The sequence below is a fragment of the Erinaceus europaeus genome, chromosome 13, assembly GCF_950295315.1.
Source record: "Erinaceus europaeus chromosome 13, mEriEur2.1, whole genome shotgun sequence".
In the NCBI taxonomy this organism is placed as follows: Eukaryota; Metazoa; Chordata; class Mammalia; order Eulipotyphla; family Erinaceidae; genus Erinaceus; species Erinaceus europaeus.
Window position 1 is genome coordinate 61318222 of NC_080174.1, and position 17551 is coordinate 61335772.

The window sequence follows — 17551 nt, forward strand, 5'->3', positions numbered from 1 at the left end:
GGTGCACCACCACCTTCTCCCTCCACCTTTCCTCTCAATCTATCTCTATCCAAAATAAATAAATAGATATATATATTTAAAATTTGATAGGACAGAGAGAAATTTAGAGGGGGGGAGAGAAAAAGAGAGAAAGAGAATCATCTGCAGCACTGCTTCACCACTCATGAAGCTTTTCCTCTGTGGATGTTAACAGAGGCTTGAATCTGGGTTCTCAAACACAGTAATACATTTGCTCAACCAGGTGTACCACACTGCCCAGTCCTTTCTCCCCTTTCCCCTTTTTCCTTTTTTCTTCCGTTTCCTCCTTCTCTTCCCTTTTACCTTTCTCAGAGCACTGCTCAGCTCTGGCTTATGGTGGTGTGGGGGACTGAACCTGGGACTTTGGAGCTTCAGGCATGAGAGTCTCTATACTACCTACCCTTCCTTCCTTCCTTCCTTCCTTCCTTCCTTCCTTCCTTCCTTCCTTCCTTCCTTCCCCTCCCTCTCTCCCTCCCTTTTTTCCTTCCTTCCTTCCTTCCTCTCATTCATTCTTTTTCTTTCTGACTTATTTATGAAAGATAGAGGGAAAACCAGAGCATCTTTCTGGCAATACAGTGCTGGGGATGGAACTTGTGCAGCTTTGCTCTTGAGAGTCCAATGCCTTTTCCACTGTGCCCAAGGCTCATCTTTATAAGCTATAAAATGGAATGATATCACACTAGGGTGGTGATTTAGTGCTCAAGTGATCAGAGGGGTGACTCAATAGTACAGCACATACCATACCAAGCTTGAAGCCCTGGGTTCAATCCCTGGTACCACATGGGAATGTCATGGACAGTGCCAAGGGTAAAAATGGGTCAAGAGCCAGCAAAATAGCTCACTTGGGCCGGGCACTGTATTGGTATGCACTTAACCCAGGTTTAAGCCCTACCTACCACTACTGCACTGAAAGGAAGTTTCATTTCTGTGGCCTCTCTCTCTCTCTCTTTTTTTCCTCCAAGATCATCACTGGGGCTCAGTGCTTGCACTATGAATCCACTGCTCCTGTAGCCATTTTTTCTTTTTTTTTTGGGGGGGGAACAGAGAGAAATTGAGAGGGGAGGGGAAGATAGAGGGGGACAGAGAGAAATATAGACACCTGAAGACCCGCTTTACCACTTGTGAAGGAACCCCCCCCTGCAGATGGGGAACTGGGACTCAAACCAGCATCCTTAGGCAGGTCCTTGCACTTTGTGCTATGTGTGTTTAACCCCATGTGCCAACAGCCAGCCCACTTTCACTCTTTCTAAAAAAAAAAAAAAAATCATTAAAACAACAAAGAAGGGTTGAGGAGACAGCAAAGTGGTGATGTAAGACTTTCATGCCTGAGATCTCAGGTTCAATCCCCAGTACCACCTTCAGCCAGAGCTAAGCAGTGCTCTGGTCATGTCATTTTCTCTCTCTCTCTGTCTCTCTTTCTCTTTAGTCTTTCTCTTTCTCCTTGTCTGTCTCTTTCTCCTTAAGACAAAAAAATGTATTAAACAAACAAACAAAGAACAACAACAGAGGGGAGTCGGGTGGTAGCGCAGTGGGTTAAGTGCAGGTGGTGCAAAGCACGAGGACCACCATAAGGATTCCGGTTCGAGCCCCTGGTTCCCCACCTGTAGGGGGGTTGCTTCACAGGTGGTGAAGCAGGTTTGCAGGTGTCTGTCTTTCTCTCCCCCTGTCTGTCTTCCCCTCCTCTCTCCATTTCTCTCTGTGCTATCCAACAACGATGACATCAACAACAATAATAACTACAACCATAAAACAACAAAGGCAACAAAAGGGAATAAATAAATATTTTTTTAAAAATAAAAAAAGAACAACAACAGAGAAAAAATGGGTGGAACCCCATGGAATTCCATAGATTTGTGTTTTGGACTGTTTCTCTCAAAATACAGACTGAAAATAGGTCTGGGAGGTGGCTCAGTGCATGTGTGAGGCCTTGACTTCTTTATACCCTTATCACTTAAAAAAAGTAAATCGTGATATCTCACTGGGTAAGGTGAATGCCTTGTCAAATGTGCAGGCCCAGATCAAGTCTTGGCACTACATTGATGTCTCTCCCTCTCTGTGTGTCTCTAGCTCTATATGAACTAAAAAAAAGTTACCCATGGAACAGAGAAAGTGAGCATGCAAGGGGCTCTGACTTTGGGAAAAAAAAATTGGATTCTGTCACCTTCTAGATTTAGTGTTATGTTTAAATGAGATACTATTTATACAAAAGAAAGCTTAGTGCTTAGAATATTTAAAAAAAAATGGGGGCCATTGCTGGCTCACTCAGTATAGTGTACATATTATAATGTGTAAGCACCTGGATTCATGCCCCAGTCCCCCCCCCCCCCGTAATGGAAGTTTCATAAGCGGTGAAGCAGTGCTGCAGGTATCTCTCTCTTTCTTTTTCTGTCTTCCCCTTCCCTCTGTTTCTCTGTCTCTATCCAAAATATGAATAAATTAAATACTTTTAAAAAATTTCAAAAAATAGTAACTGATAATTGTTATAATATATAAATCCTTAGCTTTATTAATCTATTCTATTGGGCTGTTGGAAAAGCCATGACACATTTTTGCATAGAAAGCCAGAAAAATATGTCATAGCTTTTCCAACAACCCATTCGAAGTTCAATGCTAAAAAACGAAGTTTGGGAGCCGTGAGGGAGATAGTCACCTGACAGGGAATGTACCTTACCTTGGGTGAAGCTTTGGGTTCACCACATGAGAGTGCAATGGCATTGAGGGAAGATCCAGGTATGGTGGAGCAGTGTTTCTCCCTCACTCCCTTTCTGTCTATCTGAAAAAAACAAATAAATAAACCAACCTGGGAGTGGTGGAATCTTGAATGTGTAAGAATCAGAAACTGAGGGGGAAAAGTGGGTGAAGTAGCTGAGAGTGAATCTTGTAAAACATAAAGAAGCTGTGTTGATGTTTACCTTCAAAGGCACTATAACTGATAACTGTAGGTTCATGTTAAGAGTTGTGTGAACAACATGACAGACAGCGCACAGACCCGCATCAGGATCCCGGTTCCAACCCCTCTCCCCACCTGCAGGGGGTCGCTTCACAGGCGGTGAAGCAGGTCTACACGTGTCTTATCTTTCTCTCCCCTTCTCTGTCTTCCCCTCCTCTGTTGATTTCTCTCTGCCTATCCAACAACACCGACAGTAGTAGCAACAACAACAACAACAACTATGATAAACAACAAGGGCAACAAAAAGGGAAAAAAAGTTAAAAAATACAGAGGTGAGTTGAACGGATGCAATTCCTGCACTCATACAACATACTCCCCACAGTGGCCAGGAGCTGAGTAGGATATACGCTTGAGAGAAGTCCCAGGTTCAATCCACAGGACCAACATAAGCCAGAGCTGAATAGTGCTCTCTCTCTTTCATTAAAAATGCATAAATAAAAAAAACAACTTTATTTTTTTCCTGTTCAGCAAAGGATACCTGAGTCTAAGCCAGGTAGTCAGGCGCACCAGGAACAAGCTGGCTCCCTGGGAAAACTCCTGCTCCAGTTCTGGGGCAGTCTTGCCTTGGTTGGCTTCAATGAAATTGTTGAGGATGACACCTCTTGCAGCTTTGCCAGCATTGTCCCAGTCTTGTAAGAAACTCAAGAGGCGGCTAATTGCTGCCTGCTCCTTTATAGAAGTCATGATTAGTCAGTCCAGAAGTTGGCTAAAGAGGGAGAGAAGACAGATAGATTAGAACTATACAAGCCCTGGAGGACTCTATGGATTTTTCCTCCTCTCTTCCCCCCTCTACCTCAGCTCTGGTTTATGGTGATGCTATGGATTGAACCTGGTACCTCAGAACCTCAAGCTTGAAAGTCATTTGCATAACTGTTAAGCTGTCTCCTAGCCCTCTATGGATTTTGTTTTTCCAGCAATCAACTAGAGACAGGTAATCCTGTCACCCATGTGAATTGGTGACTTTCAAAATATACCCCCTAAGGTTGCTCACCTGCTACTCCAACAAGGAGGATCTCTAGTTGTGTTGTAATAAAATTAAGACTAACAAGGTAGGCAATGTTCATTGTTTGAAGGATAAAACTAGTTCTTTGATTTCTTTGATAACATCACCAACTAAAAAGACTACAGGTTCCATGAAAGCTTCCTTTGGGTCAGAGATTTGGGGTCTCTGGGGACCTAGACCCAGCTAAAACTGCTCCCTAATCTTGTATAGTGGACTTTAAAAATATTTATTATTTATGAGAGAGGCAGAGAGACAGAGAGAACCAGAGCATCACTCTGGCATATGTGAAACCAAGGATCAAACACAGGATCTCAAGCTTGAGAGTCCCAACACTTTATCCATTGCATACAGAGGACTTTCATAGTAACTCTCATAACAACTGTTAAGAAAAGTTAGTGGGAAAAAAAAGGAGTTCCCATTCCATAGTTGGATTAATGAGCTGTGGTTTGTAGGAGCCTGTGTCCTTGGCAGAGTGTTTTTAGTGGGGGAGGGAAGGTTTAAAATAAGCCCATTTTCCAAAAAATAGTTGTGATTGAAAGTGTTATTATCCATAACAAATGTTAGTGCTGATGGGAGAGAGGCATGTGTGATTCTTTTGTCTAACAGACAAGTGAAAGTCATATTTCACATTATCATTGGGTTTTCTGTGGTTTACAGAATATTTGTGAAACATTACTTGCAGGGGCCATGATTGATATGGAGAGAACAGCTTGTGTGTAGGGGAGATGTGTATTTCACGAAGACTGTTCAACATGAAATTTACAGTCCCATAAAGTGCTTCTACATCTTCGCCAGAGATCTAGTTAAAAGGACTTTACAGTCTGAAACACCCTAAAATTGATTCTAAATTAACGTTTCCTCACATGTATTTGAGATATTGATGGGGTCCAGCTATGAGAATTTTATTAGGAAGCAATAATCTGAGGTGTGCTGAGACAGACATGCATACACACCCACCTCCACTGCTCCCCCGAGGATACTGGTTATGCGCTCTCAGGAAGGGTGTCCATGTAGCCTTGGGGACAGTGACAATCATGCAGTCTTGTCAGCCTCGCTGGTGAGGTGAACAGCTACGGGTCAACCGAAACACAAAAATGACCAAAGTGCCCCCTGGGAGCAGCTGTCAATCATTGAGATTGTACTATAGCCCTAGGCCGGATAACTTCCAAATGCCCATGGCCATCCTCAATAGCCAAACTGGTCATAAGAAATGGGATGAGTGTGGTGATCTGGGCTGCAGGGAAGAGTGATTGAAGCATCATTATTAGTGTCCCCAGGCAGTAAAGTCTTCTGTGTCCTTGCCCTGATGTGGAAGGGCTCTTTCTGAGATCAAAGCTCAAAGATGCACCCAGAATTCCAGGATAGCAAGGGTGGGAAACTTTCAGTTGCATGCTTTACATTAAGGTTCTTCCAGGCTCTCTCAAATCTAGACTGTCTATCTCCTTGTATTTTATTATTATTTTATTTTTGCACTGGGGCTTTGTGCTTGCATGATTCCATTGCTCCTGGCAGACTCTTTTCCCTCCAGTTTTACATTTCAGATAAAGTGACTGGGAGAAATGACACAGCAGTTTACACAACAGAGATTCACACCTAAGGCAAGAGAGATGCTAGGTTCAATTTCCAGCACTACCATAACCCAGAGTTGAACAAAACTCTGGTAAAATATAGATAAATTAATTAGCTAATTTGAGACAGAGGCAGAGGGAGGAGAGACTGCACAGCACTACTCCACTATTTGTGAAACTTCTCCTGGTGTCATCCATGCATGTTGCTCCTATGTGTTGCTGGGGGCTTGTCCTGGGTCTCTGTGTATTACAGTTCTACTGGAGCTATCACCTGGTCTCTTTTCTATTATTGAAAATGATTTACTTAGGCAGTGGGGGGCATTAATTAAACACATAATCATGCTCAAGGAACCAGGTTTAAATCCCTGCTCCCTACCTGCAAGGAGGACATTTCAAGAGCAGTGAAGTAGGCCTGCAGGTGTCTCTCTTTCTCCTCTTTATCCCTCTTTCTTCTCCCTATATTTCTCTTTGTCTTATCAAATAAAAGGAAAAAAAAAAAAAGGAAAAATGGCTGATGAGAGTGGTGGTTCACTGTGCAAGCACTAAGCCCCAGTGAGCTGGTGACTAAAAAAATCATTTATTTTTTTTTTGTTTTTAAATGAGAGAGAGAGTGGGAGAGAGAGAGAGAGAGAGAAAGAGAAAATGGAGAGATGGAGAGAGAGAGAGAGAGAGAGAGAGAGACCATCACTGCCATATGTGGTGCTGGGGTTCAAACACTTGACCTCACCATTACATGTCTAGTTTCTCTAGCTGTTGCACCACCTGCTGTGTCCTTATATTTTAATTGTTTGCAACCCATGTTCTTATATTTTTTAAAAAAACTTTTTATATTTGTTTTCCCTTTTGTTGCCCTTGTTTTTTATTGTTGTTGTAGTTATTATTGTTGTTGTTGATGTCATCATTGTTGGATAGGACAGAGAGAAATGGAGAGAGGAGGGGAAGACAGAGAGGGGGAGAGAAAGAGAGACACCTGCAGACCTGCTTCACCGCTTGTGAAGTGACTCCCCTGCAGACGGGTAGCCGGGGGCTCGAACCGGGAGCCTTATGCCGGTACTTGCACTTTGTGCCACATGCGCTTAACCCGCTGTGCTACCACCCGACTCCCGTGTTCTTATATTTCAAACAGGAAAATAAAGCCAAAAGATGGCAGCTTTAAATGTCACAGTGATGCGCTAGGTTAGTAGTGTGTTGGGAAGGCCCATTATATGGAACTATACAAAGTGCTGTTGTGGGCCAGAACGTGGTGCATCTGGTTGAGTGCACATGTTACAATGCACAAGGACAGGACCCAGGTTTGAGCCCCTGGTCCCCACCTGAAGGGGGGAAGCTTTGAGAGTGGTGAAGCAGGGCTGCAGGTGTTTCTCTGTCTCTCTCCATCACCCCCTTTCCTCTTTATTTCTGACTGTATCTATTCAATACATAAATAAAGTTGGTAAAAAAAAAAATAAAAACAGGGAGATGGGTGGTAGAACAGTGGGTTAAGTGCAGGTGGCGCAAAGCCAAAGACCCGCATAAGGAGCCCGGTTGGAGGCCCCAGCTCCCCATTTGCAGGGGAGTCGCTTCACAGGTGGTGAAGCAGGTCTGCAGGTGTCTATCTTTGTCTCTCCCTCTCTGTCTTCCCCTCCTCTCTCCATTTCTCTCTGTCCTATCCGACAACGAAGACATCATCAACAACAACAATAATAACTACAACAACAACAACAAAAACAAAGGCAACAAAAAAGGGAAAATAAATTTTAAAAAAGCAAAAAAAAAAAAAACAAAATAAGAACAAACAAACGAGAAGGTGCCATGGTGTGGTCTGGGGTGTGGTGCAGTGAATAAAGCATTAAACTTTCAAGCATGAGGTTCTGAGTTCAGTCCCCGGCAGCACATATACCAGAGTGATGTCTGGTTCATTCTCTCTCTCCTCCTATCTTTCTCATTAATAAATAAATGAAATATTTAACAAACAACAACAACAAAACCAAAACAAAGTGCCATGGTAAATACAGGGTTTCCAGGCCCTGGAGGAGCTCCGAATTTTGTGGAAGACTATGTATGAGATTTGGAATCAGGCTGTGTTTGATGACCAGCTCCGCACTTGCTATTTAGAAAAATAATAGCGAGAGAATCAGTCAATCAAGAGGACTTAACAATTATTAACATCTATGCACCCAATGAGAAGCCATCTAAATACATCAGACTTCTACTGAAAGAGCTACAGCAGTATATTAACAGTAACACAATCATAGTAGGGGACTTCAACACCCCACTCTCTCAACTTGACAGATCATCCAGGCAGAAAATCAATAAAGACATAAGGGAGCTAAATGAAGAGATAGATAAACTAGAACTATTGGACATTTTCAGAGTCATTCATCCCAAGAAACTGGAATACACATTTTACTCAAATCCACATGGGTCATTCTCAAGGATAGACTATATGTTAGGCCACAAAGACAGCATCAGCCAATTCAAGAGCATTGAAGTCATCCCAAGCATCTTCTCAGACCACAGTGGAATTAAACTAACACTTAACAATCAACAAAAGATTAGTAACAGTGCCAAAATGTGGAAGCTCAACAGTATACTTCTTAACAACTTCTGGGTCAAAGAGGAAATTAAGGACGAAATCAAAATGTTTCAAGAGTTCAATGAAAATGAAGACACAAGCTATCAAAATATTTGGGACACAGCTAAAGTAGTCTTAAGAGGGAAGTTCATAGCTATACAAGCACACATTAGGAAACAAGAAAAAGCACAAATAAACAGCCTGATTGCACATCTTAAAGACCTAGAAGAAGAACAACAAAGGAACTGTAAAGCAACCAGAAGGACAGAAATCACTAAAGTTAGGGCAGAAATAAATAACATTGAGAATAGGAAAACCATACAAAAGATCAACGAAAGTAAATGTTGGTTCTTCGAAAGAGTAAACAAAATTGACAAACCTTTAGCCAGACTCACAAAACAAAAAAGGGAAAAGACCCAAATAAATCGGATACTAAATGAAAAGGGAGATATCACAACAGACACTGCAGAAATTCAACATATCATGCGAGGCTTCTATGAACAACTATATGCCACCAAGCTAGAGAACCTGGAAGAAATGGACGATTTCCTAGGTACCTACCAACTTCCAAAACTAAGTAAAGAGGAAGTAGATACCATGAACAGGCCCATCACAGCTAATGAAATTGAAACAGTTATCAAAAATCTCCCCAAAAATAAAAGTCCTGGACCAGATGGTTTTACAAATGAATTCTACAAAACCTTCAAAGAAGAACTAATACCTCTACTTTTAAAAGTCTTCCAGAAGATTGAAGACACTGGAATACTCCCTGCCAGCTTCTATGAAGCCAACATCACCCTGATACCAAAAGCAGACAGGGACACAACCAAAAAAGAAAATTACAGACCAATATCTCTGATGAACATAGATGCAAAAATATTAAACAAAATTCTAGCCAACCGGATACAGCAGTATATCAAAAGACAGTTCATCATGACCAAGTGGGGTTTATCCCAGGCATGCAAGGTTGCTTTAATGTACGTAAATCAATCAATGTGATCCACCACATCAACAAAAGCAAGACCAAAAACCACATGGTCATATCAATAGATGCAGAGAAAGCCTTTGACAAAATACAACATCCCTTTATGATCAAAACACTACAAAAAATGGGAATAGATGGAAAATTCCTGAAGATAGTGGAGTCTATATAAAGCAAACCTACAGCCAACATCATACTCAATGGTGAAAAACTGGAAGCATTTCCCCTCAGATCAGGTACTAGACAGGGCTGCCCACTATCACCATTACTATTCAACATAGTGTTGGAAGTTCTTGCCATAGCAATCAGGCAGGAGCAAGGAATTAAAGGCATACAGATTGGAAGAGAAGTCAAACTCTCCTTATTTGCAGATGACATGATAGTATACATGGAAAAACCTAAGGAATCCAGCAAAGAAGCTTTTGGAAATCATCAGGCAATACAGTAAGGTGTCAGGCTATAAAATTAACATTCAAAAGTCAGTGGCATTCCTCTATGCAAACACTAAGTTAGAAGAAATTGAAATCCAGAAATCAATTCCTTTTACTATAGCAGCAAAAATAATAAAATATCTAGGAGTAAACCTAACCAAAGAAGTGAAAGACTTGTATACTGAAAATTATGAGTCATTACTCAAAGATATTGAAAAAGACACAAAGAAGTGGAAAGATATTCCATGTTGATGGGTTGGAAGAATTAACATCATCAAAATGAATATATTACCCAGAGCCATCTACAAATTTATGCTATCCCCATCAAGATCCCAAGCACATTTTTTAGGAGAATAGAACAAATGCTACAAATGTTTATCTGGAACCAGAAAAGACCTAGAATTACCAAAACAATCTTGAGAAAAAAGAACAGAACCGGAAGCATCACACTCCCAGATCTCAAACTGTATTATAGGGTCATTGTCATCAAAACTGCTTGGTACTGGAACATGAACAGACACACTGACCAGTGGAATAGAATTGAGAGCCCAGAAATGAGTCCCCACACCTATGGACATCTAATCTTTGACAAAGGGGCCCAGACTATTACATGGGGAAAGCAGAGTCTCAACAAGTGATGTTGGAAACAATGGGTTGAAACATGCAGAAGAATGAAACTGAATCACTGTATTTCACCAAATACAAAAGTAAATTTCAAGTGGATCAAGGACTTGGATGTTAGACCACAAACTATCAAATAATTAGAGGAAAATATTGGCAGAACTCTTTTCCACATAAATTTTAAAGACATTTTCAATGAAATGAATCCAATTACAAAGAAGACTAAGGCAAGTATAAACCTATGGGACTACATCACATTAAAAAGCTTCTTCACAGCAAAAGAAACCACTACCCAAACCAAGAGACCCCTCACAGAATGGGAGAAGATCTTTACATGCCATACATCAGATAAGAGTTTAATAACCAACATATATAAAGAGCTTGCCAGACTCAACAACAAGACAACAAATAACCCCATCCAAAAATGGGGGGAGGACATGGACAGAATATTCACCACAGGCCGAGAAACACATGAAAAAATGCTCCAAATCTTTGATTGTCAGAGAAATGTAAATAAAGACAACAATGAGATACCACTTCACTCTTGTGAGAATGTCATACATCAGAAAAGGTAACAGCAGCAAATGCTGGAGAGGTTGTGGGGTCAAAGGAACCCTCCTGCACTGCTGGTGGGAATGTCAATTGGTCCAACCTCTGTGGAGAACAGTCTGAGAACTCTCAGAAGGCTAGAAATGGACCTACCCTATGAACCTGCTATTCCTCTCCTGGGGATATATCCTAAGGAACCCAACACATCCATCCAAAAAGATCTGTGTACACATAGTTTCTTGGCAGCACAATTTATAATAGCCAAAACCTGGAAGCAACCCAGGTGTCCAACAACAGATGAGTGGCTGAGCAAGTTGTGGTATATATACACAATGGAATACTACTCAGCTGTAAAAAATGGTGACTTCACCGTCTTCAGCCGATCTTGGATGGACCTTGAAAAAATCATGTTGAGTGAAGTAAGTCAGAAACAGAAGGATGAATATGGGATGATCTCAGTCTCAGGCAGAAGTTGAAAAACAAGATCAGAAAAGAAAACACAAGTAGAACCTGAAATGGAATTGTGTATTGCACCAAAGTAAAAGACTCTGGGGTGGGTGGGTGGGTGGGGAGAATACAGGTCCATGAAGGATGATAAATGACATAGTGTATTGTTATATGGGAAACTGGGGAATGTTATGCATGTACAAACTATTGTATTTACTGTTGAATGTAAAGCATTAATTCCCCAATAAAGAAATAAATTTTAAAAAACAGATAAAAAAGAAAAATAATAGTGTTTGCTTTTCTCTTTGCCATCTCTAGCCTCACTTCAAAGTCAGCCACTTTCTCCTCTTAAAAAAATTTTTTTTTTTAAAAAAAAGAGACAGGATAGAGAGAGAAAGAGAGCGAGAGAACTAGAACATCACTCTGGCACATGCAGTGCTGAGAACTTAACTTGGGATCTCATAAATCCAGTACTCTAGCCACTGCACCATTTCCTAAGCCTCAACTTTTTTTTTTTTTTTTTTTTTTGCCTTCAGGGTTATCGTTGGGGCTTAGTGCCTGCACTATAAATCCACTGCTCCTGACAGCCATTTTCCCCCAGTTTTGTTGTTGTTGGATAGGACAGAAAATTTGAGAGAGGAGGGGAAGGCAGAGAGGGGGAGATCCTATCTGTCTTCCCTTCCTCTCACCATTTCTCTCTGTCCTATCCACCAACAACGACATCAATAACCACAACAATGTTAAACAACAAGGGCAACAAAAGGGGGAAAAAAAAAGATAGACACTGCAGACCTGCTTCACCGCTTGTGAAGCAATCACCCGCAGATGGGGAACTGGGAACTTGGACAGGGATCCTTGAGCAGGTCCCTGCGCTTTGCAGTATGTACACTTAACTCAGTATGCCACCGCCCAGCCCCTGGCAGCAACTTTCGACTCTTCTGCATTATTCTTATGGTATTTGCCATTGTGTTTCCAAATAATGAATTTGTATGGCTTTATAAGACTGAATTGTGCCTTTCTCTATAGTCAAATTCAGATATTGAAGGCTGAACTCCAGCACCTCAAAATTGGACTATATTTGAGGGGAAGGTTTTTCTTTAAAGAGGTAATTAAGTTAAAATAAGGTCATCAGGACAGAATCTAACTCAATATACCTGGTGTTTTTATAAGATGACAATAGGGCACAGTGAAGATATCAGAAGGTGGCTATTTATAAACCAAGAAGAGAGACCTCAGAAGAAACCAGTCCTGTGACATCTGGATTTAAGACACCTTGATTGGAGTCTCCAGAATGTTGACATAATAAATTTCTGTTGTTTAAGTCAGCTAGATTGTGATAACTCTGTTTATGGCAGTCCTAGCAAACTAATACATCACAATTATCCTAGCAAACTAATACATCACAATTACTTGATTTATCAGTTTTAGACTATATTTATTTCTTATTCTGACAGTTGAAGAATTAGCTCTCTAGCACCACTCTAACCCCCACTTCTCTCTTCTTCTCACAATATTGTTTCCCACAATATTATTTATAGTTAAATCAATAGTATTTACACTGTTGACCAAGAAAACATTGTTCACTCAAACTGTAAACATATTATTACATTTTCTTTTCCTTATACTATCCAGATTTTTCAGTAGCTTAGTTCTCCAAGTGCTTAGAGCTATTTATTTCCAAATATTCCAAACAGAGAACAATGATTTTCCCCAAATATCTAATCCATAGCTGATCAGTTCATATTTTCCCTGGAGACCTCTGCTCCACAGACCTCTTTCTACTTCAATTTACTCTTTCTCTCTCTCACCAGAGCACTGCTCAGCTCTAGTTTATGGTGGTATGGGGGATTGATACTGAGACTTTGGAGATTCAGGAGTGACAGTCTTTTGTATAACCATTAAGTTACCTAGTACCCCCATCTCCCAGTCCCTCCACCCTCTTGCCCTGGACTGGTTACTCTTTGAGCCAAAATCACAGATTTTTTTTTTTTTTTTTTACTTATTTATTTTTATTTTTTTCTTTTCATTCGGTTTTCACCACTCTGGGCTGACTTTTTCAGATAGAAACAAAGACAGACAGAGAAGCACTGAGAAAGGGAAAGACAGCATAACACTAGAGCTTCCTCCGGTACAGAACTCACCCAGGTGAGGTGTTTTGCCAACTCATAGGCTCATGAATGTCCTAAGATTTCCTTCTGCCAGTCTCAATTTCTCAACTGCCGTTTTTCCTGTAGTCACCTCTTCCTCCTCCTTTTCTTCCCCCAAGATATTTAATTATTAATGAGAGACACTAGAGAAAGAAGACCCAAAATCGTCACTCTGGCACATGTGATACTGGGGATGGAACCTGGGATACTCCATGCTTCAGAGTTCAATGCTGTATCCACTACACCACCTCCACGGCTGCTCGTCTTCCTCCTTGATCTATTCTTTCAATGAGATCAGGTTGAGGAGATAGCCCATCTTTTAGAGCATTAACTTGCATGTCTGAGGCTCCGAAGACTACAGGCTCAATTCCTGGTAGTGCCATATGCCAGAACCGAATAGTGTTCTGATCTTCTCTTATAACACACACACACAATTTATTTATTTAATATTATTATTTTTTAATTTTTAAAATATTGATTTATTCCCTTTTGTTGCCTTTGTTGTTTTATTGTTGTAGTTGTTGTTGTTATTGATGTCGTTGTCTGATAGGACAGAGAGAAATGGAGACAGGAGGGGAAGACAGAGGGGGAGAGAAAGATAGACACCTACAGACCTGCTTTACCACTTGTGAAGCAACTCCCCTGCAGGTGGGGAGCTGGAGGGTCGAACCAGGATCCTTACGTCGGTCCTTGCGCTTTGTGCCACATGTGCTTAACCTGCTGGACTACCACCTGACTCCCTATTATTTTTTCACCAGAGCTCTGGAGTATAGTGGTGCTGGGGATTGAACCCGAGGCCTTTTAGCCTCAGACATAAAAGTCTTTAGCCAATAACTTTGATCCAACTGCATATCAGATTTCAGGCTCAGGCGAAAAAAAGAAAAAGAAAAAGAAAGAGAAAAAAAAAAAACTAGTATAGCCACAGGCCCTTTGAAATATAACTAAACTATGCCTACTAGCTATCTACAAAATGGAGGACCCCCCAACACTTCATCTGCACTATTCCAGCCTTTAGGTCCATGATTGTTCAACAATTTGTTTGGCTTTGTATGTTAACTCTCTTTTCAGCCACCGGGTTCCAGATGCTAGCAGGATGCAACCAGACTTCCCTGGACAGACAACCCCACCAATGTGCTTTGGAGCTCCGCTTCCCCAGAGCCCTTCCCCACTAAGGAAAGAGAGAAGCAGTCTGGAAGTATGGATCGACCTGCTAATGCCCATGTTCAGTGGGGAAGCAATTCCAGAAGCCAGACCTTCAACCTTCTGCATCCCACAATGATCTTGAATCCATACTCCCAGAGGGTTAAAGAATAGGAAAGCTATCGGGGGAGGGGATGGGATACAGAGGTCTGGTGGTGGGAGTTGTGTGAAGTTGTACCCCTCTTATCCTATGGTTTTGTCAATATTTCCTTTTTATAAATAAAAATTAAAATAAATAAATATTTAAAAAGTCTTTAGCATAACCATTATGCTGTATCCATAGCATGCACATATATATATATATATGCCAGGAGATGACTCACCCAGTAAGGTACACACTTTTATCATGTACAAAGACTTGAGCTTGAGCTCCTGGCCACCACATGGGAGCACCTACAGGAGGCAGCTTCACAGGTGGTGGGGTCATGTAGTGGTGGTCCCTCTCTTTTGCCATCTCTCTCCCTCTATCTATCTACAGAAAGTCTGAGGTAGTGATGGAGTTGGAGTTGTGCAGCTCTGCTCTGATTTCTCTTTTATTTATTTTTAAAACTTTATTTTTAATTTTTATTATCTTTATTTGACAGAGACAGCCAGAAATTGAGAGGGAAGAGAGAGATAGGGAGGGAGAGAGGCAAGAGACACCTGCAGCCCTGCTTCACCACTTGCAAAGCTTTCCCCCTGCAGGTGGGGACCGGTGGCTTGAACCCAGGTCCTTGCACACTGTAACATGTGTGCTCCACCAGGTGCGCCACCACCTGGCCCCTGCTCTGATTTCTCTATCTCATACTGCAGTATCTTCTCTCTGATGAAATAGTAAATCTTTGATAGTAAAAAAAAAAAAAAAAAAAAAAGAAAGAAAGATAAAAGAAAAAAAAACCCTTAAAATTGACCTTGAGGAGTGAGCTCCTCAAGGGCAGGGGCTGGTCCTTCCTATCTCTGTGACTCCAGTGTCTGGCATAATGCCTGGCACAAAATAGATGTTTAATAAATGCTCCTTGGGCAAATGAGTGAAGAAATCAGCCTGCTCTTGTGTAGTTGGTTATATCTGAATGTCCATGATATGTAGGTCCATAAAACTACCAAATCCCCAAAGCTTCCATGTGCAGAGTAGCAGAATCTCCATCTAAGGCCAGTGTGGAGTCTATGAGGCATTTTACAGCCATGACAGGAAATAGCAATGTCAGCAGCAGTGTCATTTTGGACACTAAGGACAGGAATTCAGTGCCATGAACGGTCAGTTAAATTGTAATTGGAGTGAACTGTTCTTCTGCAAACCATAATGTTCTTTAGCTGCAGCCAAATGGCATTCAAGAAGGGGAGAAAAAATTGAAATGTCAAAGAAATTATTTCCAATTTGGTGCTCACAACTAGAGACTCTAATGATCAGTGGAAATGAGAAGCAAACAAATTAGCACTAATGGAAAATGGCTTTTGGAAAAGAGTATTTAATTTATAGTCAACTGATCATGGCAGGCAGCATGCAGTAAAAGCCAGTTTCACCAACCTGACCATAAGAACTGGAGCTCACATGGAATGCCAGAGAAAAATATATGCATGCCATCATGCTTACTGGAATCCCTCTCTGAAAGTGGCAGCCAATTAAAATAGTCGTTATTTTACCTTGGAGAGAAAATGGTCTGGAAAAAAAAAAAATCAAAGTACATGAAATTAAAATCCAGATTAGAAACCTCAGTCCAAATTGGTTTGTTTGTGGCCTTTAACCTTGGCAAGGTCTTCTGCAAGGACAACAAATCTACTCTGTCTTTAGCCCAGAGAGAGTGGACTCTCTGCTTTAATTTCCTCTTCATTTTCAGGGATGATTAATACATCTGGACTCAGCCATAAGTCACTTCTATGACAGCCAAATGATTATTTTTTCATGCAGGGAAACTAAAATCACAAAAATTTAAAAACCTCAGCTCTCACAATAAACCAAAGGTTCCTCACAACAAATAGGAACTATTAAAAAACAAAAGGTTACTAGGCATTGTTTCTGAATAAAGTTCCTCAGAGGGCTTTCCCTTCCCTCTAATCACATACATTTCTTTTAAAAAATATATTTATTACTGGATAGAGACAGAGAGAAATTGAGAGGGAAGGGGAAGATAGAGAGGGAGAGAGACAGAGAGACACCTGCAGCCTTGCTTTACAACTCATGAAGCTTTCCCCCTGAAGGTGGGGTCCAAGGGCTTGAACCTTCAGCCTTACTCACTATAATATGTGTGCTTAACTAGGTGTGCCAACACTTGGCCCCTTCAAATAATATTTCTGAAACAAAAAAGTATCCAAGGCATGAGTTGCTAACCTACCTCAATGACTCAAAAGGCCTTGGAGACAACAAGGAAGTCACTGGCTCCTGCTCCTGCAAGTTTCACTATATGATAGGACAGAAACCTTCTTGAATTTCTTATTCTTGGTTTTCCATTGGGAAGGAGAGGGAGGGAATGGGAGAGAGAGAGAGAGAGAGAGACAGAGAGAGGAGACAACAGAAAAAATATCTCTTTTTTGTTTTAAAGATTTAATTTATTATATATGAGAGATAGTTTCATAGATAGATAGATAGACAGATAGATAGAGGATAGAGAAGAGTTAGTGCAACACTCCAGCAAAATGCCCTACCAGGGATCAAACCAGGAACCTCAGTCATGAAAGCCTAATGTTCTACTTGCAAAACTCCCAGCCTAATGTTCTACTTGCAAAACTCCCCCATCATGAAGCTTTCTCTATTTCTCTTTTTAAATATTTTTATTTATTTATTACTGGATAAAGACAGAGAAATTGGGAGGGGAGGGGAAGATAGGGAGAAGACAGAGAGAGACCTGCAGACCTGCTTTACAACTTCTGAGGCTTCCTCCCTGCAGGTGGGGACCAGGGGCCTGGCCTGGGTCCTTCCACACTGCAATGTGTATGCTTAACCAGGTGCACCACCACCTGGCCCTGAAACATTCTCTTTCTAATCTTCAAGTCCAGCCAATGAGGATATCTTCACCTTTACTTTCATCTCAGTATATGCCCTAGAGACTGTCACTGTCTTCTCCAGACTCCTACCTTCTGCTCACCCATACCCTTTCCCACACCCTC

At 41.2% G+C, this 17551-nt stretch overlaps 1 protein-coding gene across 7 annotated transcripts in view; it reads right to left on the reverse strand.

Annotated features, from left to right (window-relative positions):
* The window catches only part of ARMH1 (armadillo like helical domain containing 1), a 42232-nt gene extending 37179 nt beyond the window's left edge, over window positions 1-5053 (reverse strand). For all 7 annotated transcript variants that reach the window (XR_009553837.1, XR_009553836.1, XR_009553835.1 and 4 more), the window contains exons 1-2: window positions 4929-5053; window positions 3447-3674 (exon numbers count right to left, since the gene is read on the reverse strand). Coding sequence is in view for 4 of the 7 variants with exons in the window: in XM_007530991.3 (XP_007531053.1) it covers window positions 3447-3652 (206 nt within the window). In the remaining 3 variants the exon portion in view is untranslated. The remainder of the gene's footprint in view (window positions 1-3446; window positions 3675-4928) is intronic.
* Between the last annotated feature and the right edge of the window lie 12498 nt (window positions 5054-17551).